Source organism: Marmota monax, unplaced genomic scaffold, assembly GCF_021218885.2.
Source record: "Marmota monax isolate L192 unplaced genomic scaffold, Marmota_monax_Labrador192_F-V1.1 WCK01_AAM20220418_F8-fsc00012, whole genome shotgun sequence".
Taxonomy (NCBI): Eukaryota; Metazoa; Chordata; class Mammalia; order Rodentia; family Sciuridae; genus Marmota; species Marmota monax.
In genome coordinates this window covers 2213370-2238260 of record NW_026695227.1, presented here as the reverse complement: position 1 = coordinate 2238260, position 24891 = coordinate 2213370, and the positions used below count along the sequence as shown (strand labels likewise).

Sequence of the window (24891 nt, the reverse complement as noted above, 5' to 3'; positions counted from 1 at the left end):
TGATGACCTGTAATAGGAATCCTGCTTACACCTTTCGACTTTATTAGTCCCTTGAGAGGAAAAATGCTTGGCATTTTTCTCCAGGTCATAGAAAAAGAAGGGTTACACAGAAGGACAAGGACAGAAAGGAGAGTAACGATGACCTTGTGATGTCCTCTGGGACAATAGGCTCCCTTCTTCTTTCCCATTTCGCTGCCATTCTCCTTCTAACCTTCTCTGTTTTTAATCCCTATCCATGGGAGAACATCCATTTCCAAATTTATTTCCTTTATTGCAAAGACACAATTCAGCACTTCTTCTTCAATACTTTCCCTTACCAGGGAGAAAAGTTCAGTTTGTCCACCTTTCAAGGCAGGGAACAAGAGGTGAGCAGTAGGTTGGTTTGACTTTAGAAGTGGACCTAGGAGGCCAACCAGGAGCCCAGCACTTCCTTCTCATGGATGCTATTCTTCACTGCCCAATATAAAGAGTTGTACACGGGAAGCTTTCTATCAATGATAAGTTGATAAAACATTATTTATGATAATATTAAGTGAGTGAGAAAGTATAAGAAGGAAATTGAGAGTTAACGGGAGAATAAATGAGAGAATTCAACAAGGGAGTTATTTATTCATACGTAGTATTTGATATTTGTTCCAATTTTCCCTCCCATGGTGTAGGGCACAGTAGGAGAAAAATTCTTCTTTGACCCCAGGCTTCCTAATTCTCTGTGTGAGTTTGGTTCATGCTTGACTAAAGAACAGAATTGTTCAGCTGTTATTTGGTGACCAAAGTTCTAAAAACTGCTCAAATTTTGTCAAAGTTGGAAAAGAGTGGCAACTGTGAGCTACTGCGCCCCTTTTCTGCCATTCTGGAATAACCAGCTAGAGCAGAGCATCCTCAGTATCTGTAGAGCATTGCCACCTATTTCCAGAAGGCTGACTTTTTTTTTTTTTTTTTTACTGTGGGTTCATATCCTGACCTTGTTCTTAAAATGTGAAAATCTGGGCATAGGAAGAAAACTCAAGTCAATGGTGGAGTTGAATCAGGAATGTCATGTTTTGTGATTCCAGTCTATTTGTTCAAGTCACTTGTTTCAGCCAAGGCTCCTCTCTGATGGCCAGGTTACTAACCTTAACTCATGAGATGAGGTTCGCTAAATTCAAGGGGATGATACTGGCAATCTTCTAGCTACATCTTGTAAGAGTGGATAGAACTATCTGCTTTATGCTTTCTCTGGCTTTTAGGAATGTCTTGAATGTAGAATGTGGTTTATGGTCATTTTTAGCTTTCCTGAATCTAATCTGTCCCATGGTATTTTGCTTCAGGGTATCTACAGCTGCATTCATGGAGTGGCAATTGAAGAACGCCAATCTGTGATGAACTCCCCCACTGCGACCATGAACAACACACACTCCAACATCCTGCGCTTGCTCCGCACGGCCAAGAACATGGCCAACCTCTCTGGCGTGAATGGCTCACCACAGAGCGCCTTGGACTTCATCCGCCGCGAGTCATCTGTCTATGACATCTCAGAGCACCGCCGCAGCTTCACCCATTCTGACTGCAAGTCCTATAACAACCCGCCCTGCGAGGAGAACCTCTTCAGCGACTACATCAGCGAAGTGGAGAGAACGTTTGGCAATCTGCAGCTGAAGGACAGCAACGTGTACCAAGACCACTATCACCACCACCACAGGCCGCACAGTATCGGCAGCACCAGCTCCATCGACGGGCTCTACGACTGTGACAACCCACCCTTCACCACCCAGCCAAGGTCCATCAGCAAGAAGCCCCTGGACATTGGCCTGCCCTCCTCCAAACACAGCCAGCTAAGTGACCTGTACGGCAAGTTCTCCTTCAAGAGCGACCGCTACAGTGGCCACGATGACTTGATCCGCTCAGATGTCTCTGACATCTCCACCCACACAGTCACCTACGGAAACATTGAAGGCAACGCGGCCAAGAGGCGTAAGCAGCAGTACAAGGACAGCCTGAAGAAGCGGCCAGCCTCGGCCAAGTCCCGTCGGGAGTTTGACGAGATCGAGCTGGCCTACCGTCGCCGACCGCCCCGCTCCCCTGACCACAAGCGCTATTTCAGGGACAAGGAAGGGTTACGGGACTTTTACCTGGACCAGTTCCGAACAAAGGAGAACTCCCCTCACTGGGAGCACGTGGACCTGACCGATATCTACAAGGAGCGCAGCGATGACTTCAAGCGCGACTCCGTCAGCGGAGGAGGGCCCTGTACTAACAGGTCTCACCTCAAACACCCGTCGGGCGACAAACACGGCGTGGTCAGCGGGGTACCAGCTCCCTGGGAGAAGAACCTGACCAACGTGGACTGGGATGACCGGTCTGGGGGCAACTTCTGCCGCAGCTGTCCCTCAAAGCTGCACAACTACTCCACGACGGTGACAGGTCAGAACTCGGGCAGGCAGGCGTGCATCCGGTGTGAGGCCTGCAAGAAGGCTGGTAACCTGTACGACATCAGCGAGGACAACTCCCTGCAGGAACTGGACCAGCCGGCTGCCCCCGTGGCGGTGACGTCGAACGCCTCCACCACCAAGTATCCTCAGAGCCCGACTAATTCCAAGGCCCAGAAGAAGAATCGGAACAAACTGCGCCGGCAGCACTCCTACGACACCTTCGTGGACCTGCAGAAGGAAGAAGCCGCCTTGGCCCCGCGCAGCGTGAGCCTGAAAGACAAGGGCCGTTTCCTGGACGGGAGCCCCTACGCCCACATGTTTGAGATGCCAGCCGGCGAGAGCACCTTTGCCAACAACAAGTCCTCAGTGCCCACTGCCGGACACCACCACCACAACAACCCCGGCGGCGGCTACATGCTCAGCAAGTCGCTCTACCCTGACCGGGTCACGCAAAACCCTTTCATCCCCACTTTTGGGGACGACCAGTGCTTGCTCCATGGCAGCAAATCCTACTTCTTCAGGCAGCCCACTGTGGCAGGGGCGTCGAAAGCCAGGCCGGACTTCCGGGCCCTTGTCACCAACAAGCCGGTGGTCTCGGCCCTTCATGGGGCTGTGCCAGGCCGTTTCCAGAAGGACATCTGTATAGGGAACCAGTCCAACCCCTGTGTGCCTAACAACAAAAACCCCAGGGCTTTCAATGGCTCCAGCAATGGGCATGTTTATGAGAAACTTTCTAGTATTGAGTCTGATGTCTGAGTGAGGGAAGAGAGAGGTTAAGGTGGGTATGGGAGGGGTAGGGCTGCGGGTCGTGTGGTGCGCATGTCACGGAGGGGGTCGGGGTGAACTTGGTTCCCATTTGCTCCTTTCTTGTTCTTTTAGTTTATTTATGGGATCCTGGAGTTCTGGCTCTTGCCGAAGGCAACCCTGGTGACCAGCACCATCCCTCCTCCTTTTCACAGTTCTCCTCTCCTTCCCAGATCTGTGCGCCATTCCTGTTCCCATAAGAGGGCTGAAACGGGCCCTCTCAGCGCGGGAGGGTTCAGAGGAGAAAGGAAGTACTGCATGCGAGCTTCCTCCTAGCAGGAAGGAAGAGCTCTTTGCCATCTACCTTGAGTGAAGCCAGGAGAAACAAAAGGAAGCCATGTGAGCACGGGAGTAGCTTTTCCCAAACTTATCTTTCTGTTTAGGTGAGGAAGCAAAAGCATCTAAGTGAGACCATTTAGCATACTGCTTGTGAATGAAAAGAGGCTTTTGCTAAATTCTTGTTGGGTGGATGACATCTGCACAGGGATGGTGTGCCAAACAGAGGGTAGGAGGCCTTGTGTGTTTATATATAAGCCAAAAAAAAAAAAAGTTTGCTTCAACTCCATGAGATTCATTAGCAGTGAACTGGAGTGAAAGTTCATTGGTGGATGAGGGGATTCCTGAACAAACTAGAAAGTTCTTTATAGTGTTATATGGTGCATTGAAGGCAACAGCAGGGGATCGTGTGTGCATGTATGTCCATGTATACTTGCACACATGGGCGGTCAGGTGCCTCTAAATGTAGAGAAGGCAACTTGACTCATTGTGCTGATTCCTTCCATATCCCTGAGCAATGCACTCGTTTTGGCTTATATACAAACAGAGATGGTCATATGTTATCCGAGTGTCTGCTGTCTGTCCCCTTCACCTTCCTGAATAAGGAATGGAAGTTCTTGACAAAGAAGATTCTGTGCTATAGACAAAAAGGAAAGGGAGACAATCCTACAAAAGCAAGATACTAAAATGATTTTTCATTGATTGCCAGTAAGTTCCATCGGTTTGGGTCAAGAACTTTCCAGGAAGGCTAAAGGGAAATAGAAGCAGCCATAATTCTTTTGCGCACACTTGAGAGCAAAAGTCTCCATAAAGCTCTGTTGAGCTTTTAGACCCTCAACTAGCAAGGTTTGGGGAGAAGCTCAGTAAGGCTCTGAGGAAGAGGGGAGTCATTTATGGTAGGGTAAGTGAGAGAGGGGGATGTTTTCAATGCTTTGATCCCTTCTTACTTAGCCTGGAGCTAGAAAAGCAGGCTTGTTCCCCTAGAACTGATGACAACTGATAGGGAACAGACAGTGAAGAGCATGAGCCTACCCCCGTGATCGCAGCTCGGGAGGCCTGGAGAGAAGGGAATTGATCTGGAAGTGGGGAACGGTAGGCGGGAGGGACTCTCCCACTACCTCCTTGGGCCTGGCTCCCTGGGAATGTGACTTGAGCCCAGTGGGAACTCTCTTGGTAGAAGCCCTTCCACCTTCCTGCAACACCTCTGTTCCCTCTCAGATTGTACCATTCAAAAGTAAATATATATATATGTATGTGTGTGTGTGTAAAACTCCAGGGATGAGGGTACTGGCAGATGTGATGCCCCCTTCACTTAAAGTTGGAAAATTGAGAAGGGAAATGAGTATTTGTCACTGCCGGTCCTGGAACTTGGGGTGGGGGTATTCTATGGGTCAGTTCCACTGTCCTGCCATCCTCCTCTCACAGGGTGGCATCCAAAGAGCCCCGGGTCTGATTGGAAGCTTGACCACAGGATCGCCTTGTTGCACACAGGACACATAAACCAGAAAGGTGCTCATCCTCCTCTGGAAGGAAGCTGCCATGTCTCTTCACGTCACATACTCCAGGGCTGCTCTTTGCCTTCCTGATCGCCCTGCCTCACGACCCTTTCTCCTTCCCTGCCCTCGACTGCTGTCCCCCGTCCTCCTCCTTGATTTTTACCTCAGTATCTTTCATTTTAAAGCCAACTGAAGGCCTTGTAATGCTTTGTTTTCTTTCTAAAATGAACGTGGGGGCAAGGGGCTGAACCTCTCACAGATTTGGAGAGAGGAGCACGGAGTGCTTTACCTTAGATTCAAGGAAAGACTTTGAGAGAGAGAGGACAGAGGGCGTGAGGCGTCTCCAGGAGGAAGAACGAGAAGGGCCATAGAAACATCGCTTCACCCTGGCTCTGTCCAAGGGTCAGGGGCTCATCCTCTCACTCTTCCTCTTACCTCACCCCTTTAAAATAAAAAACCAAACCAACTATCCTAGCGAACAGCAATCTAGAACACAGGGGGCTCTGTTGGTCTCCACTGGCTACAGAAATCAAGATGGTGTTTATTTCATATGTAAATATTTTGTTTTCTAATTAATTTTGTATAGATAAAGTGTTCTCTTGTGAGTGTTCAGGGTGTTGGGCTGGAGGGAGTGGGGTGGGGATGGGAATGAGGGGGAAAACAGTGTTTTGTTACAGGTTTTTGTTTTCCGTTGGGGGAATTGTTTTGTATGGCTTTTGCTTCAGGGTGTCTGGAAAAAGTGAATGTGAATGGAAGCCACTATGGTGAACAAGCCAGGGGAAAATAGTTTGTGTCCATGCCCCCCACCCCCAAGCCAGTCTTCTTGCTGGTCTTTGAGAAGTGTTCATGCAATTTGGCCTGGGCTTTGCTGGGTCCAGTTTGGCTCCTAGCAGAGCCCCGTCTGACTGTGGTCTTCTGGGTAGACATAGGGTACCAGCACTCCATCAAAGACAAGCTGGTGGCACCAGATTTTCCCTGTCAATACCTAGCATAGCAAAGGTTTCCAAAAGGGTTTGAAACAGAACTGAGGTCAAATTAACCTCCCATTCACAGTGTGACTGAGAGGTTTCAGAAAGCTCCATCCTGAGGAATCTCCCAGTAGTCTTCTCTGGTGTTTAGCAGCCATCTCACCACCTGACCCTTTTCTTCCTAGTACCTGGGCCCTAACCCTAACCCCCTACCCCACCCTTAGAAATCTGTGCTGTGGCCACACCCAGAAAACGTCCACTGACTTAACTTTTTGAAGAATGTGCCATCTGGTTACACAGGGGTAGCACTAGATTCGGGTCTTAGAAATTCCCATGCTTTGCTAGAAAAGATGACCAGATCCACTCAAAACCAGTGGCTAATGATTCCCTTAGAAAGATTGCTGAAGTTAGTTTTAGAGGTAGCAGGTGGGTATATGAGGGACGGTGCCAGCAGTGGCTTTATATTTGCCTTGTCCTCATTACTGCCATCAGGAAGGTGCTATTTGCCTCACGTCAGGTATTTATAACCTGACCTTGGGTTAACCAGACAAATAGAAGTCTTTCCCTGGACATTGGCTTTGTGGAGTGTGGCAGCTCTCTCTCCCTTTCTCTCTCTCTCTCTCTCTCTCTCTCTCTCTCTCTCTCTCCCCACCCCCCACAGAATGAAATTTCCAAGTCTACATAGCATATTACCCTACTGCATTTTTTTCCTATACTTCCATCATCAGAAGCTGTCAGATGAATAATTTCATTTTTCTGAATTTGGCTCTAATTGATCATTTTTCATCCACTGGGTGTTTGAATTGGGACCAAGTAAGACATTCATGGCCTGCTCAAGAATGCTTAAGAAGAGGAAGGCTAAGCATTGTCAAGTTCTAGGTATTACTTAATTCCTGAATAACAAGCAGTAAAATGCATGAGGAGGAACTCAGCAGTAAGCCCCATCTGTATCACAGATGGGTATGGACCAAGACCCAATCCATCCAAAACTGTGAGATTCTGCAGATACCCTCAGGAGCGCCTAGTGTTCCAATGTTCTTCAGAATCTGTGCTTTCTCTCTTGTGTGCTTTCTATCACTCCCTACCACTTTGGAAGTGGGTTGGTGGGTATGGTTCTGCATCACTCCATTCAGTGGCAATGCTGAAATCTCAGTATTTCCACCGACCTCAGTGACCTAACCCTTGAATATGCCTGAGTCAAGAATGTGCACACCCTTCAGAGTGATGCATGTACAGTAGACCTTGTTATTTCAAAAGTCGTCACTGTGTATCCTCAGCCAGAATTTGGGAGACATCCTTAATGTGTGTTCCCTGTACTGGCCACAGCCATGTTGTGATTGGGGGAAAAATTCCAAATGATTCCATTAAATGTTGGTGGTGTCAGTAGTGCCAAAACGCATGTGTAATGTGATAAAAATAGGAGTCGTCTATACAGTTAAGTGATTATCACCCACCCAGTCTTCCATGGCCATCAGGAGTTGCCCAAGGGAGAATTCTCTGCAGAGTGCTGGTCACCTGCACATCACATTTAAGAACTAGGGTTTCTTTGTTTTTGTTTTGCTTTTTGTTTGGTTTTAGTTAGATCAAGATTTAGGGACAGAATAACCAGATTGTTTGGGTAATTGCCTTTGGAAAGGCTATTCCTGAACTCACTCTATTTTTTTAATCATGGTCTCTCTAAAAAGGCCCTGTCATTGCTTGACGCGCTGTGCATGTCTGTTTTTGGTGTGTTAGGAATGATTCAGATGTGCGCATAAATGATGTAACTGCAGTGCCGTTAATGAATGCATTAGGCATTGCCGGGTACTGTGGCAGTACTGTATGTGCTATCTGAGCCCGAAGCCATATAGGAATGTGTGCTCCACGGGCTTCTAAACGCTATCGTAGAGCCTTTGCTTTCTTTACTTGAGTCCAGAGACTCTTCTTCCTGTCTAAGAAATTTTTCTGGAGGAGAAGCAGCCAAGGTGGACAGTCATACTGGTGGCTCTGGCCTTACAAATGGTCTGTGTCCATGGTGTGATTTCAAGGTCCCGAAAAGGGTTCCAACTCCTGGTCTCCCAGGCAGATTGATTGCTTGCACTGAGCTGCTCCAATGTCTTTTAAATGAAAGCAATCCCAGGAAGAGTGACATATTAAGCCATATTAGGGATTTATACATTTAAACACCTAATTTACATTAGGATTTTCATTCCTTTTCCTGGGAATAAGGGATGATACAAGAGGGAGAAAGCAGAGAACACCAGGAGTAACAGCAGGAAACAAGGATATAGGTTCCAGAAGGGAAGACATTTAAACCATATTTCATTTCCACCTGCTTTTATTCAAGGCTCATGTGACACTGGGATAGAATTCCTAGTTAGGAATTGTTTACAATACACAGTCACATGAGTGTTCTGTTTATAAATTCAGTATCTTGTAGGGAGGTTAAGGACTGTGACTCTGTAGATAATGGAAGGTTGATGCTTCTCCTGTTACAGGATACAGAGTAGGCAGCTAGAAAGATCAAGTTGAATGAATATAATTTTTAAAAGTTCCTGTGTTATCTGTTTTCTGTCCCAGTTCAATTAATCTTCCAGTTAACTGGGTTGTCCTGTATTCTATACTTTCCCACCTGCACACTGCGTACCCATTTATCCCATACCATACTATCTGTTAAGGAGCCAGTTGACTATCAGGTGCTACTTAACCTGGGGGCAATTCCTTTTTAGGTCTATCAGATATTTGGGGCAATATTAAAATGCAGATTAGTCTGAGAACTTCTAATTTGATCTAGATCTAGGATTCCATTCTAGTTCAGGGGATTGCTATACAATATAAAAATCACAAGATGTCTGAATATGTCCCACCCTCATACCCATTTCAGTTGTACTGATTCAACCCCAGAGGGTTCCTCTGAATTCTGTGACTTAAAAGATATAATCTTTCTACTCCCCAAACAAAGGTCCACACCAAAAACCTTAAATGAAATTCAGTGCTATTTCCATATTGGTGGAGGTTAGGGCTTTCAGTTTACAATATTGAAGCAAGAGAGAAGAATTTTTCTCAGTGAGTGTTGGGTCAGCACAGCGGTGCTGGGAATCAAGGGAGAAATTTAACAATTTTCCATATTTCTCTGCCACTGTGTTCATGTGCATCCATCTCAACGTTCATCACAGTGAGGTGCTGGCACAGTTGCATGCTTTAAAATATAATTGCTGGTATGGTTGTAAGGATAAGGGCTCCTGAGAAGAATTGAAGGTGGGAAGTAGAGTAGATGAGTAGAATTACTCCTAGCCTTGGGATTCTGGTGTGGTATGAAAGTTTACTTTGGCAAAGGTGAAAGAAATGGAACTCAGTGCAAGTATTAAAGGTACAATCAAGAAGCTGCACACTCAGCCTGGTAGAAAACTGTTATTTTAAAGATTTGGTTTCCACACTTTACACCTGAACTCTCTTTATCTGTAATTATTTTAGTGTTGTGATTTATGGAATGGAGCAGATTCTAGTACTCTAAAGAAAAAATAAAATAAAAATAAAAGCTCTAGTTAAAAACATTAGTTCAATTAAACCAATGTCTATTGAGCACATCCTATGTCCCTGGGCTAGTGCTGGGAGGAAAATAATAGACTTTTAAAATGGAGTATATTTTACTGACATTGAATGTATGAATGCATAAGTACAAAATATTTTAATGTATGTATTATGTATATATAAAGAAGTGTGCATATTAAGCCATGTAGGTTTAATATTTTCTGGTTTCAGGGTGTGTGTTAAAGATTTATCAATTATGTTATTTAAGATTTAACTTTTTATCCTGATCTCACCTGGACCTCTTCTTTTGTAATCATTTTATCTCCCAGAGTTATCACTCTGAAATTCCCCCCTTAACCACAACACCAGACTTTCTATATCTGACCTTCCTTCCTTTAAGTCCATCTGTGGTTATGGTTCATGAGCAGATCTGGCTTCATGTACTTCCCTTTTTGGTCATGGGAACACACGAATGACCCTGCAGTTCACCATATCCGCAATGCTCTTACCAGCAATCTCTTTCTTCTCTTGCTTGCTGACTGTACCTGCTTTGCTTATCTAATGTTACACCCCAATCTCCCATCATTCATTCCATCTCCAAGAGGAGGTCTTAGACCTATGCTGAAGAGCACAGAATCAGCCCCTTTCATCTCACTTGAACTCTCCCAGCTTGGCCATCTCTTTTGTTTTTGCTCTGCTGACTCCATGTAACATTCTCTAGGATCAAATTTGTTTCATGTTCCTTTAATTGTCATTGTCTCTGTCAAAAGGCAATCTTTTTTGCTGTTACCAAGAAAAGACATCTGTGTATTGAATTCTCATATAACCTCTCCTCTCTGCCGCTCAATTTCTCTTGTCCTTCATTCATCTTTCCCAGCTTCCCTCTCAACTCAGTGCTCCTCTTCTCCATGCTCTGACATCATCTCCAACCTCTTCTGAGGGGCATTACAGTTAGTAGCACTTCTCTATTGCATCTTTAATCCCTTTGACACACCTGCCTGCCACCATCACAATAACCATACCCTACAACTATCTCTGAGGACAAACCATTTTTCAATCAAATAGATTCTTGAATCTCTGCCCTACCTCTGTCTACCTTTGCACTTCCAAATTTCTCAAAAGGGTGTTCCCTCTCTCTTCACTTCCTTACCTAGTGCCCATGGCTTTATAATGGGGCTTCTCCTACCACTCTACTGATAAACTACTGACTGGTAAAATTACAATGAGATTCTTGTTACAAAATCCAAAACTCTAATGACCTTTATTCAAATCCCCTTTCCCTGCTCTTCAGTCTTATTGACACCACCTTAAACTAACCACAGGGAGGCAGTCCATTCTGGTTTTGATATTAGCTCTCCATCTGGTCCTTGGTGACCTCACTGGTTGCTGCTCTTCCTCAGCCTTGACTAGCTGTGGTGTTCCAAGCTTGAGCCTCTCCACCTTTTCTCCAGGCAATCTCTCTGTCTTCTACAACTTTGATGACTCTGAATGAAGACAAATTTTAGATCTTCACTCCTAGACATCACTTTTCTCTTCAGCTTAATGCACATATCCCCTGTCACCTCACTTCTTATTGACTCAGATATCCAAGACTATCCCTGCAAACCAACAATCCCCAAGTGACTCTTTTGGTTAATGACACCACCAGTCCTTTTGTCACCAAACTGAAGATTTCCCAGGCACTTCTGCCTCCTTTGATTCCCTTGCCCCCCCACATCTAACCATTTGGGAAGTCTGTTAATTCTTACCCCAAGAAGTTTCCCAGTCTTCCCTTTTCACTCAGGCTCTTCCCTCTGATCTGGATTATTTCAACAACCTATAACACTGTTCTAAAAATTTACATTCGCATCTACTCTTCTCAACACTCATTTCCTAATTACAAATCAGATCACGTTAAACCTCAACTGAAAAAAAAAAATCTTCAGTGAGCTTCACTTGTCAGTCTTCCAGCTGGCAAGCATGACTCCCTGTTACTTACTTTTGTGTATTCCATGTCCCAGATGATCTAAATCACAGGCTTGTCCTTAACTGTCCCTTAACTGGTTTCCTACTTGTGTCTTTCTTTAAACTGTTTCCTCTGCCCTAAATACTTTCCCCTACATGCTCCATCTCCTGCTTTTACATAATATCCATTTCCTCTATATAAATCTTCAAAGACCAGAACAAATAGTCACCACATCTATTTCCCTTCATCTTCCATGCATAAAAAAAAAAATTAGGCATTTTGTGAATGCCCATAACACTGTAATTGTGTCTCCCTAGTAGCAGCTATCAAAGATCATCTTATTTCATAGTTATGTGAGTTACATCTCATCTTCCCTGCTAGATTCTATCCAAGCTATTTATTTATTCATCTTTTTATCCCTATAACACCTCACAGAGCACCTTGTTTATGAGAGGCACTAGCAAATATTTGATATTATTATAAATTATAATTGAAAATGAGTCACTTTATTTTACCCACAGGATACTTGAATCTGCAGTAAAACTTAAAGGATGAGTTCCCCCATATATCTATTTTTGCACATGATCACAGCAATACACTGCTTACATGCAATTCCATGTTAATTATTATTTTCAATGAGAATTTAGATTTTTCTAAGTTGTGTTTTGTTCTTTGAAGTTGTTCTCTGACTGTTTCAGGGTTAGTAGAATGTATGCTATACTACATGTACACCAATAAAATAAGTGACAGGGAGGGGCCGTGATGGATGTTGATCAATGTTAGGTATCAGGAACTGTTCAGATGCTATGAGGGAAGCCTTACACTTCACTACTGTGGCTTGGTCCAACAACCTGACCTATGCAGGGATTCATGTGTCTTTGATCCATTTTAAAGCTTTCTTTGCTTTTGCTTTTTAATCACTTGCAGTACCAGAAGGGTCTTGCCACAATTCAGACTCACTAATCACACGCCTTGTGGACCCCAGGTGGTGGTCTAGTAGGACCGATATACTTAAATACAATGAGTGCTGGTACTTTCCTCACCTATGACTATGCCAGATCATACTTGGGAAACTGTGCTAGCAGCTCACGACCTTAATCTTGATGGTATTTCTTTCTTGGACTCTGAATAATTCTTACTCTTTCTGGGGCTTGATCTACAGGGTCCCTTCTCTCAAAGAGAAAATGAAGAATTCTGGCAATTGAGCATATTACCTCTGATCTGTGTATTTCAAATGAAGATAAAGTAGGATTTGAATGAGCTGGTTCAAAGAAAAATTCTAGTCTCTAAACTATTTTTTTTCTCTGTAGCTATGAAGGGATTCATTGCCTTGGAAATGACCCTCCCTGTTACTTTTTCTCTGAGCCCTATTCACTCTCTCCCTGTCCCCTTGGTTCTACTTAGCAATATGACCTACTCATTTCTAGTCATTGTCAGTTTCTATCTCCCCAAAGAAACTCTTGGAGCTGGTACTGTCCTTTCACTTAAGTGGCTCTGGTAACCAATAATGTTTCCTTTCCTTTCTTGGCCAGTCTCCTCTATAAATCTTATTATGTCATTGGCCATGAATTATTCTCCTTTGGGAGGCATCTTCTGCCACTGTGTGCTAATTTAAAGCATACTATAGAGAACCAGACTCAAATAAGTTACAGACAGTGACAAGTCTCTTTTTCAAAAAGCAAAAGAAGTCCATTCTTCATTGAGACAGGAGGGGGTAGAGAAATTATTATTGGCAAGCTGGGGTGAAACTTGTGAGAACTGGGGAGATATCTAGTAAAAATTAAAATCAAGTCTAGAAGAATAAATTTTTTTTTCAAAATTCCGATTAGGTCTACATGATCCTCCTCCTAGGAATGGGGATAGTTAACATTTTAAACTCAAATCCATCACATTATAGTATGAGGCATTTTTAAAAATAATGGAACAAGTAATCTGGTCATGGCTATGTGAGAGTTAGAAGGCAGCCATTCTCTAAAAATGAGGAAGGACATTCATGAATCTCTGTTAGTCCAATGTTTTGGCAGTTTTACCCATAAAGTATTTATTTTATGTCAAATTTTTGCCTGAAAATACCTATAAAATGTAAGGGAGGGTATAAAGAAGGAAAAGAACAGGAAATCTACAATGGAGACTTCCTTCATGTCACAAATAAAACTAAGAGGCTGTTGGTTACTGGCTTTGATGACACCTTCAGGAAGTAGAGAACCACCACCCCCCACCCCCGAAAAAAAAAAAAAAAAAAAAAAAGCAAGAGCTAAAGCTGATGATCTCCCAGAGATCCATTTCTTTAGTTACTACCAGGAAGTGAAAGCTCACCTTAAACTTTGAGCTTGTTTCCATTTTGGGGCCCAGGAGAGAATTACCCTTACTTTTCTCCTTTTTTTTTTTTTTGCTTGTAATTTGAAAGATAGAAGGAGGAGAGATAAGAAATAAAGAAAAACTAAGAAGCACTTTCTAGAATCCACCTTCAACACTCCTAGTGGACTATAGATTGTTTGATTCAATGCCAGAAATTCCAGGGCAGGTAACAGAGCAGGGAAAGTGTCTGGAAAGAATTGTACCCACCCTGAGATGAGTGAGGGACCTGGATCCAACCATAATACTGCACCGTAACTCTGAATGTTTATAAGTCTGGCCAGTGCCCAGGTACTTTGGACTGCAGCACTCAGAGAGCCCTCCATCACCAACCTGGGCAAAGAGGGAGCAACTCATCTTAACACCCCCACCCACAGAATCCAAGCCATCAGGCCTCCTTGCAAGAAGAGACCCACAGTCTCTGAGAGTTGTAGAAGTAATGTGCCAAGATCTATGGCTGCAGAAATGTGGTATGCTGAACTGTCTGCTTCTCTTATATAAGCTTATCACCTGTTTTCAAAGGCAATATTTTTTTCCTTAAGAAAAAGAATATCATCCCTGCTTAAAACCTCAGTCTTATTTAAAACAGTCTGTATAACTGATCACTTTCTTTTGAATTCAAGGGCTGTTTTTATGGTCCCCTTGGTTATGATATAAGGAACACCTGCAAACCAGACACTAGTCCCTTACATTGCCTGTGGCTGAATTGTGCTCTTAGTGACTTAAAATTTGCTTTCATAAATATTCCCAAACAGTACAACTGCATGTAATAAGATGATCTCTTTGTCATGAGTGTTTGCATGCTTGTGCACCTTCCCAAAACACAAGCACAAGCACACATGTGCACACAAGCACTCACAATCTGAACAAATAGGTCTCAATTGCCAGTATCAATCACTTTATGGTAGATCAAAGTGTTCATTGAGTACTGGATGGAAAGACATACTGTGTTCTTCCAGCCAGTGTTTTCTCTTCTGCTCTAACAAGGTGTGGATCACTGACACCTCAAGGTTTGACAGAAATATCCAGGCTTTATGTAAAAGGTGCATTTCCTTTATATTGAACAACCTACTTATCTTGCTGACTGTCCTATTTTACCTTGAGAAATTCATGCAGTCTTCTGATGTCCCATTAATGGATCCATGCTAAGAAGATAGAGAAGCAGAAGCATAAGTCAGTCCCCTGAGAACAGACAGTCTTGTTGCTTAGATACATTCATAACGCATGTGCCCACATGTCTTGGAAGCATCATGAGCGGAGGTGGAGAGGTCTATTCTCAATGGGCCAAGAATAGGGATAAGTGCCATGGGAGATTCGGTAATTTTTGCATTCTACCTCTCCCAGTGTCAGGAACGGGGAAAATACCAAGACTTCACATAGGAAGGAGGATAGAGGAAGATCTAGGTAGAAGTCTTCTTGAGAAAAACAGAAGATAGTAAAAATGCCCCCTTTCTTTGTTTATTATAAATTAATTGTTAATCAGGGCACTTAAGCTGTGTTTTCTTCATTGCCTTTTCATTTCTTGCGTTCTATTACTTCTCTCTTTCAGTTTATGGATCGTGAAGTATTCTGTACTCTCTAATTTGGCTCTGAGTATCCCACCCTCAAACACACACGTTAGGATGAGAAATGGAGAAAGCACAGAGCTTGAATATGTGTAGTTTTAGTGGTTCCAAATCAGAGCTCAACCAATCCAGTTCTGTCAATCCTGTTGTAATGTAATGACCAGGGTGGACGTTGGGACATACATAACTGACAACCTTGGATTTGGAAAAAAACAATAACTTTGTTATGAGATGGCTCCTAAAACTCTTGAGCACTTTCAGTGATCAGGGCATTTACTTAGGTTATTTCTTGGTAGCAGACACAAGAGATTGTGAAGAGCCATTCCTTGAGCATTCTTAGCCCTAATTTCCTGTGTTAAAAGGCCCTGAGCTACAGCAGTTTCTAGCATGACTCTACTTCTCCTCTTTGGAGAAGGACGGAGTTTCTTGGATCACCAACAGGCCACTTAGATCCCCACCATGTTGACTCTATAGTACATTCTGAGTAAATCAAAGTAGTTGCTATGTGGATATGGGTTAATTCACCATTACCATTTCTCCAAATGACTTCCTTTGACATGGAAATATGATGATTTTTTAATTTTACAGATAAAAACGTCGAAGCACATTAAAATTCGATGATAAGCTACAAGGGTTGTATTGAAAAGTCTTGCCAGAACCAAAACTTGTCTGAATTTCTAACTCTCAAGTCTAACTCAATAATGCTGCTTGAATCATCCACTCCACCCTGTTTTCAGCATCTAGCAGCAAAGACATGAAAGCCAGGCAGCTGATTTAATTAAGTATTTTCCATGAAATCTGTCTCCTTCATAGGCCCCCCAACACTCAAACTCACACACTTGACCCACATGAGTCTACAGAAACCAGTTGAAAGGGTCAAGAGCAGAGCAGGGATTTGAAAAGCAGAAAGGGGTAGAAAAGTTTCTGTAGTGAGGACAAGTTGAAGATCAAATAAAAAATATTTGAATTTTGTGGAGTAAGGAATTGTAAATATTTTTTTATTATTCAAAAAATTTTGTAGCATGTAAACCACCCAAATAAAAAGCTCAAGAAAAATCTGAGCCAGAGGATTTCTTGCAAAGCATTACATGGGACAGGGAGCCTTCAAGAATGTGTCCAGGGCAGTTCTGATGCTCTGAAGGTGTCAGTGGTTTGGGTCAGCCCACAATGAGGAAGGTAACCTCAAGGGTGAGCCTCTTAAAATCTCCTTCTGTGTCTCTCCCTCTAATTTAGTCAAGTTCAAACATGGCAAGCCTGATTCCAAGGTAAAGCATGAGGTTTTGAAAACATAAGTAGAAGAATAAGGAGGTCACATTCAATGCATTCCCAAAGGGAAGACATATATCCCTCAGACCCATAAATAATTATTGGCTGCCTGAATCCTCAAGGAAATGAGGCATGAATGAACATCTCCTGAGAATATTTGTGAGACCTTAATTTTGCCCTCATGATTGTAATGGTGAATTCTCTAAGCATGTAATGGTGAATTCTCTAGTCCAGGTGATCCTGTATCTACTTTCACTTGTGACCCACCTATTCACTGATAGGTGGTATTAAGCTTAGGAAGTAATCCATCTTCCCAAAGAGATAGTGTCTTTTTATTTTGTGCCACGAAGAGATTTTGGTTTATGCACAGAGCATTCTGCTTATACCAATAACAGTTAAAGAAGTACCCTAGCTTAATGTAGACTTAAAAAAAATCATTTCATTCAGTCCCCAGAGGAAAGACAGGGAGGAAGTAAGAAAGATGGAAAAACCCTTAGTTGGGTTGAGTAAGGAGTCTTTTATACCATCTACTTTACAGTGTATGTATTCCCAGAGCCAGGTTTCAGGAGAGAATATGGTCAGAAGGAGGAAGTAACTTTTCTTTCCATGCATGGGGGATGAGGAGGCTGGGCAACTGAATCATCCTTAAGCTCAAAGTTTAAAATCAAGCCAATTACAAACATCCTTTCTCTCCTGCCATTTTGTCTCCTGATGGGTAACGTGAAATCATGATAGTATCATAGTAAGCTAATAATGAGGGACAGAGGCTATTCAACCTTTGTTCCGTGGTGACTTTCTTATGAGTGCCATTACAGATACCTGGATCATGATGCACCTTGATGATAAGTAACAGGGACAAGAGCTGATGAGTATTTGGAACATTTCATTCCCTTAAGATGACCATTCCCTGTCTTGAACTAGAGCTATATTCACTGTGGGGTTGGAGGAAAATAAGAATCATAGGGACCCTAAGGGCATGAACAGAGAATTATTTAATTGAAACCACAAAGCTCTTGTGCTTAGTATTAAATATTAAAGTGGAAATGAAAAAGGCAATCCTCAAGCACAGCTGCAGACAATACAGCTCAGGGAAGCGTGATGGAGGAAGTTTTAGAAAGAAAATCTATATCTGCTCAAGACTGAAGCCACTAAACTTAAAGCATATGCCAAATCAGTGTGCCTTCCTATTTTGTGCAGATTGTAGTAGGCCAGGGTACTTAGGTGTCCTATGGAAAGGCACATGAGGATAAAGTTAATTTCAGAGCCTAGGACTCTCCCAAGCAGCAGCAACAACAACAAGGGTTTAAACTCTTTCCTACTGACTTTGGGGCAGAAGGTAATTTTTCCAACATGATGGATTTGGTCACTGGCACCTAGGCAGCTCACACTCTTCTTGGCCTCTTTCCTTCTGTAGCTTACATGAAAGAATGTATAGTTCTGTTTGGGTAAGGTTTGTTGGATGAAGCCAGATATTTTGGTGGAGGTTAAAAAATGGCTAAAGAATTCTTATCCCAGAGTTTTAACACTGAGCCACGAAGGAGAGAGGTCTCCTAGGAAAATGTATATGCCTAACACCTTCCAACCTCATCAGGAAAGTTGGAGCCTTTCACAGTATCTTTTCTTCAATGAAACAAGCCATAGGATCATTATTCTCTGCAACATCGTCTGTTCAACCTTGGATGGACTGGATCTGTTTCTGTACCCAGGGAGATAAATTAGACCAAGAACAAAACTCTCATCTTTTTGGCCAGTATGGATTGTCTTCCGCTTTCCTTTCTTTATTCACTTTCTTTGCCACATGAAAAGGAACCTATCTGGTCATCACCAAACATCCTACTGGCAAAATATGGTGTGGAAATTCATGAAGATGAGTAGACTCAGTGCATTTCATTTAATCCCAGTCGTCTTTGGAGATATTGTCTATCAAAGAAAGAAAGCTTCTTTGAGCCACTTTCCTGATTCCAACATGAATTTCAGTGATTGGTGCTTATCAGAAAGAATGATTGCTATACAAAGAGAATGACTAAAATATCTGTTTTTAGCCATTGTGAAGTCGATTTTACAGTTGAAAACAGCCTTCCAGGTCCCTTGCATGGAAACTCTTCCTAACTTCCCAGCCTCTTGGCAGTATTTTGGTTCCCCTTCATGGTTTTGGTTCCCACCACCAATCACTGCCTTTTTGTCCTGAAAAAGGAAAAGAAGAATGTATTTCTTAATTTTTATCTAAATGATTAGATTGTTAAAAGACTATCTTGATCATAATTTCTTTTTTTTTTAACTTGGAAAGACAGAGAAGGAAAAAAATAAAGATAAGAAAGCAAGCAAACAATGTTCCCAGATGCTTCAACTCAAGGTCAAGTGCTAGGAAAGTGAGTGCCCTCTGCTGAGAGCCTTGAAGTTATACTGGAAAAGAGGGAGATGCTCTGGAATATTAAGCGACCTCTGTGAGAGTGCTCAGGGGCTTTGGTAAGATGCCTGTTGTGTGTGTGGAGGCATTTATGATTTTTCTTGGTTTTTTTTTTCTCTCTCTTTTTAAATTGTTTCAAAGCACAAGATCTGTGGAGGATGCGTGGTTTTTAGATTGAACGTGTTGGTGACATGATACAATCCTTAGCTCTTCTTGGCCCTAGGTTCCAAGGAGGCAAGTGTTTCTAAAAACTCAGTCAACGAGTTGTTGCACGTTATTTTTTAACGTCCTATTGTAATGAGAAAGAGAAAGTGGAGTGGGAAACAGATTTATTGAGAAGCAGACAAAAAGCTTTGTTCTGAAACATGCTGTTCACTGAGCTGAGAAAAATCTAGAAGAAAGGGGGGAGAGAGGGAGAGAATAGTCTCAGGTGAGAAGATGGTGCCCCCCTCCAGATGCTCTGATGATTCCTGAGGAGTTTAGTTTGCCAATCTCCTCTGTGCTCTGACAGGAGGAGAAGCCGTGCTGCCCTTGATTGCTCAGAAATGGTGACAGACTGACTTTAAGAAGAGGCATAGGCTTTCTTCCAGAAAGACATGGATAAGCAATGCACCTTGACTCTTCAAAAACTCATCTACAAACCTGCAGGGCAGCTCCTCTCATGATTTCCATTCTCCAGTCAAGACTATCCTGAGTAGAAGAAACTCATCCTTGTTGTGATTACATTTACTTAATTTGAGAAGCCAAAGAGCACCGAGGAGAGCAGAATATATCATGGGAATAGAGTTAGCTGAATTTTTTTTTTTTCAATTTTGGAATGATTGTGAATCACAAAGTTAGGTCACCTCTGAAAGAGAAAATCTTTTAAATAAAATTATATCTTCCCATCCCCAGTGAAAACACCAGGTTTCTAATCTGATTACTGTTTACTTCAGAAAAGGAAATTGATAGATTTGATTAGAAATAGACATTACAGATTGATTTAATCCTGGTTTTATACATATTAACATGGAATTTATTGACTCTGACATGATCTTTTAAGCCATAAAATATCATTGAAGGGTGGTAGATCATATATTCTGAACAAACTAGGAAAGCTAAAACATAAAGTAATCCTCCCAAATATTTAAAGTCCATCAATTCTACTATAGCCATAAGGGATTTGGGAGAAGGCAACAGTGGAGAAGAGGGATTGATTAAAAGAGAGTGATTGATTAAAAGGTGGTAATAAACCCAAGAAAAATTCTCACATCTGAAAAGAAGCATGGAAAGTGAGCTCTGTATTTACCACTTAGAAATTTGGTTAAAGAATAAATATCCAGGGTTTTTATTTGGTTTTGTTGTTGTTGTTGTTGTTGTTAGTGTGTTGTCCACCCCCCACCTCCCAACACACATACATCCACTTACTAGAACTCTTATTTGGGGGAGATGAAGGCTGCAGTTTCAGAACATTTTTTGAAAGATGGCTTATCCATGCATGGATATTTATTAAGTAAAAAAAAAAACATACTAAGTCATTCTAGGTCCTTGGATACAAGAGTGAACATACATGAGGTTCATGCCCCCTGAAGTTTATATATTGATGAGAAGAAACAGACCAAAACCCACATAAATACATCTTTAAAGTAAGCTTAAGAAGTCTGTCAGACATCTAGGTGGAAATGCCAGTTAGGCAATTGGATATATCTGGCTGAAGTTCAGGGAGGAGGTAGAACTTAAAGATATGTTTTTGGAACTTGTAGGCCTTTAAAGACATGAGACCACTCTACAAAGTGAGTACAGAGAGAATAAAGTTCCCTGGACTGAGCCCTGGGGAACAATCAGAGGCCCAGGAGGTGAGGCAGTAGTACTGGGAGAAGCGGTCAGGGGCAAGTCAACTGCTATTCTTGAGTGAAGAAGATTCTCTGGAAACACGGACCTTACTCCACAGGTGGACCAGGAAAAGTGTTTCAGTGGACTGGTGAGGACTACAGAATGGATGAGCGTGGGTTCAGAAAAGAGTGGGTGGAGAGGAAGTGGAGACACATAAATAGGCAACTCTTAGGAATTCTGCTCTAAAGAAGACATAGAAATAGCAGTAGATAGGTGAGGATGTGGGGTTCATGGAGGGCTTTTTTTTTTAAATATGAGAGGAATAGCCCATTTTATTCAGACCAGAATGACCCAGTAGAGAGGGAAAATGAATGAGGCTTGGGAAGAAGGGACAATTGTTGTAGAATTGTCTTTGATGAGAGAAAAGGGATGGGATCCAAAGCACAAATGGAGGGCTTGGCTCTAGGAGCCTAACTAGGTGTTTTACAGAAATAGGAGAGAAGCTGTATTTAGGCACAGAAGGAAGTGGATGGATAATGTGATGATGGTTGTATGTCTTTTCTGACTGATGATTTTTCAGAGAAATACAAAGGGAGTTCAGCAGCCAAGAGTGAGTATTGTGGAATGGGTATTGGAGGATGGTAAAGCCATGCAGCAAGAAGAATGGAGGGATGACAACATGTAGGAGATACACTAGGAGTGCTGAAGACTTACGTGTCTTGTGGTCATGAGTTTAAGCAAATTTGCAAAATTTTCTTGAATGACATTCAACAGCTCAAAGAATGTGGTGAGTTGGATTTAAGCTGGGTCAGGGTTTAATCAGACAAATGCTATGAAAGAAGCAAGCAATGTGGAGTGAAGGGCAACTACCATGTAGTGATTATAATGATAAGCCATGGGATCTAAGCTGGGTATGGAGGAAAAGGAGAATTTTTAGAGAATGACCAATAATGAAGAGGGGTAAGAGCATGGGATTGAAATACAGACAAGGCTTACTGAGTCAGGGTCCCAGAAGGAGTAATCTAGAAATTAGGCTACAGGTCAGAGGTCTGGGTAATTGGAGTTGAGATTATGGGGGGTTTGTGATAACCCATAGTGAAATGTTACTGAGGATGAAGTGTCTGGGGTGGGAATGGTGGTCTGAGGTAAGGAAGGACAAGGTTATGAAGAAGCAAGGGTCAAGAACCTGAGAGGTCAGGACATGGGAATGGATGTTTATGTAAGTCAACATTTTGTTGAATGATATGTAGGATTGCATATGATGTCAGGAATTAGGGATGGTAGTTCAAGACAATTTCAATCATTGCTTCAAGTAAGGGGAATAGCCAGTATCTTCTGATGTGCTGCAAGCTGGATTTTATTGTGAAGAGAAAGGAAGGATGTCCTGAAAATAGCAAAGACAAGCAAGAAAGGCTTCTCTTCCACCACCAGGCCCAATGGCATTAGAGAAAACGCCGGCTGCTGGAGGGGGCTGTTGGGCTCTGAAGGAAGAGCCAAATTTCACTGAGAGTGAGACAGTCAAAGAAATTGTCAGGGTGTGCAACTGGTGGCAGATCATGGGGTCACAGGGAGGACTGGGGGAGTTAAGGAGGGATGGGAAATGAGCTTAGATGGGATGTGTACTTAGTTCACTAGGGATGAAAATCTGAGTAATAAGAGTATTCAGGAGTCCTGGGCTTCTCATGGTGACTGTCCTGTGCAAGGATTACAGGTATTTGGGGCTGGCGTTTGTGGTCTTTGTCAGATGAGGTTGGTAAGGCTGCAAGTGCTGGGGCAGGGCCTCGCCAGCCACATGTGGAGCAGGGGTGCCTCTTCTTCAGTCTGACTTTTGTTTTATTTAACTTCCACTGCCATCTGTGGTAGGTCACCACATATTTTTATAGATGTCTTTAAACGTAGTCCTGGATTGAGGTTCATTTTGACTGTTGACCCTGGAAAGAACACATTTTCAAAAGTAAATCTTATCTTTTCTGTTTTAAGGGCTTCCAATAAGTTAGTCCCCTTGGGGGAATCATAATTCTTTGTTCTTACTTACCTGATTCGTTGCTCATCTTTTAAAAATAACCTAAAGGATTGGAAGCAGCTCTGCCTCTGCCCAGTTTTGCCAAATGAGAGTTCCCGCTGACCGATCATTTTTATTTAGTATTTTTCTTTGTGACTGAGAGGACCAGGAACATTAGGAAATGATTAGGAGTCTTTAAAATCCTTGGGGGAGAGAAGATCAGGAAAGGGTTAAGAAAGAAAGGATTTTGAATGGAGCTACATGAAAAAGGAACAAGTGAGCATTTGGGGGGAATATACAAAGTGAAAAAAAAATCCACTGTGTAGGCATTTATTTAGCAAAAGCAAACTACAACCTCTCCCCAGAAGCATTCCACATACCTCTGACCCATATGATGAGTTGATTCTATTTTATTTCCTGTGCCCTTAAAAAAGATATAATTTGAAAATGGACAGAAGCTGCTCAACCATTTCTAGTGGGCTAGTTCTCCAACCCCATGGAATGCTGAGCAGGGCCTGAATGAGATCGCAGGGGCTGCTGCTACCACTGGCTCAGGCTCTCTGTCCACCAGTGAAAGTAAATGCTTCGGCTTGGTCATGTCCTGCCTGGAATTTTCCCCAAAAGATTAGTTGGTGTTCATCCAACCTCATCTAATGCTGTGTCTGAGTTCTTGTGTTGGAAGCGTATTAAAACCAACGCCAGGGCTTACAACAGGCTTTATGCACTGCATACAACTCCATTTAGGAAGGAAAAGGGAAGCAAAGGAAGCCAGAGATGGTTTCCCCAGGACCTCTGTTTGCTTTCTGGCCTGAGGAAATACAACATTTCTAAGGTGAGCAGAAAACTTTGCCTCAAATTTCCCCTGCTTCAGGCCGACTCTGATGCCTGGTTGATTGGGTGCAGTTGTCTGTTAAGGAAATCCGTGAAAAGTAGTGGATAAAACTGATGGAGAAGAGGGAATTTCGTAGGAGTGTTGTTTCCCAACAGCCACCCCAGCATTCATCAGTAGTCCTGATGCTTGTGGAAGTATGACAAGGAAGGTAGCTGGCAGGTCACAAAGGTGATCCAAGAGGAGACAGAAGAGGGCATTGGGCTCTAGTCCCTAGGGCAAATTTCTTCTCCTGTACTTGACAGGAGCCCGTGCTCCAACAGTGTCACAGTTACACTTAGCCACAACGAACGATGCACATGTGTGTGGTTGTGCGTGTGTGCGTGAGAGAGAGAGAGTGTGAGGGGGTGATGATGAAATGAAATATGCCTCCACCATGGGTTGGGTTGCAATTGTAGAGCCGCACCCTCTCAAAGTCACATGGCGGAGGTGAAATGGTCACAGCTTTCCTGGTGTGGTGTGCCCTGCCCAGGGAAAGCAAGGACGACTCAGGCTTGCCTCCACTCTGTGAGGCCCAGATCCCACCCTCCTCCCTGGGGCCGGCTCTCCTCCCTCTTGACTCTCAGATCCCCAGCCCATCCACCTCCAAGTTCTCTTTTTGTTTGTTTGTTTGTTTTGTTTTTGTTTTCTGTAAATATATATTTCTTATTTCGGACATGTAGGGATCAATTGAGATTCTGGAGTGGGGGGAGGGGCGGATGACTGGGTCTTTTTATTTTTTCCTTTCTCTCTTGGATTTTGGTGTTTGAACCTGAAAAAAAAAATACAAGTATATATATAAGCAAATGACTTACCTTAAAAAAAAAAAAGAAAAGTAAGTTGATTTCATTCTTTTGATTTATCTTGTTTCTCATTGGGGTTGGGTGGGGGTGGGGGGTCTTTTGGGTGGAGGGCTTTTTTGTGAGCTGTATAGATTTCCAGTTTGGACTTGTTCAAATGATGCAGGAACAAAAAATTAAAATGAATTAAAAAAAAGACAACATAAAAACAAGAAAAACTTTGTGATGTATAAAAACTGTAAATAGTCAAAGATTCTTTCTCTTTTCTAATGGCAAATTATTTCTGTCACTTTATATTCAAAAAATAAAGAAACCTACCACAAATTATCAGGGTAAAAAAAAAAATCTAGAATCAGAGTTTTTTTCTTGATTCTTGTGCTTTCTTTACTGAGGTTTAGAAAAACTTATT

At 42.7% G+C, this 24891-nt stretch overlaps 1 protein-coding gene across 2 annotated transcripts in view; it reads left to right on the top strand.

Annotated features, from left to right (window-relative positions):
* Positions 1 to 24556, top strand: part of Grin2b (glutamate ionotropic receptor NMDA type subunit 2B) — a 425324-nt gene extending 400768 nt beyond the window's left edge. For both annotated transcript variants that reach the window (XM_058576446.1, XM_046436156.2), the window contains one exon: positions 1308 to 24556. In XM_058576446.1, the coding sequence (XP_058432429.1) occupies positions 1308 to 3164 (1857 nt within the window). In that variant the 3' untranslated portion in view covers positions 3165 to 24556. The remainder of the gene's footprint in view (positions 1 to 1307) is intronic.
* Positions 24557 to 24891: the final 335 nt, after the last annotated feature.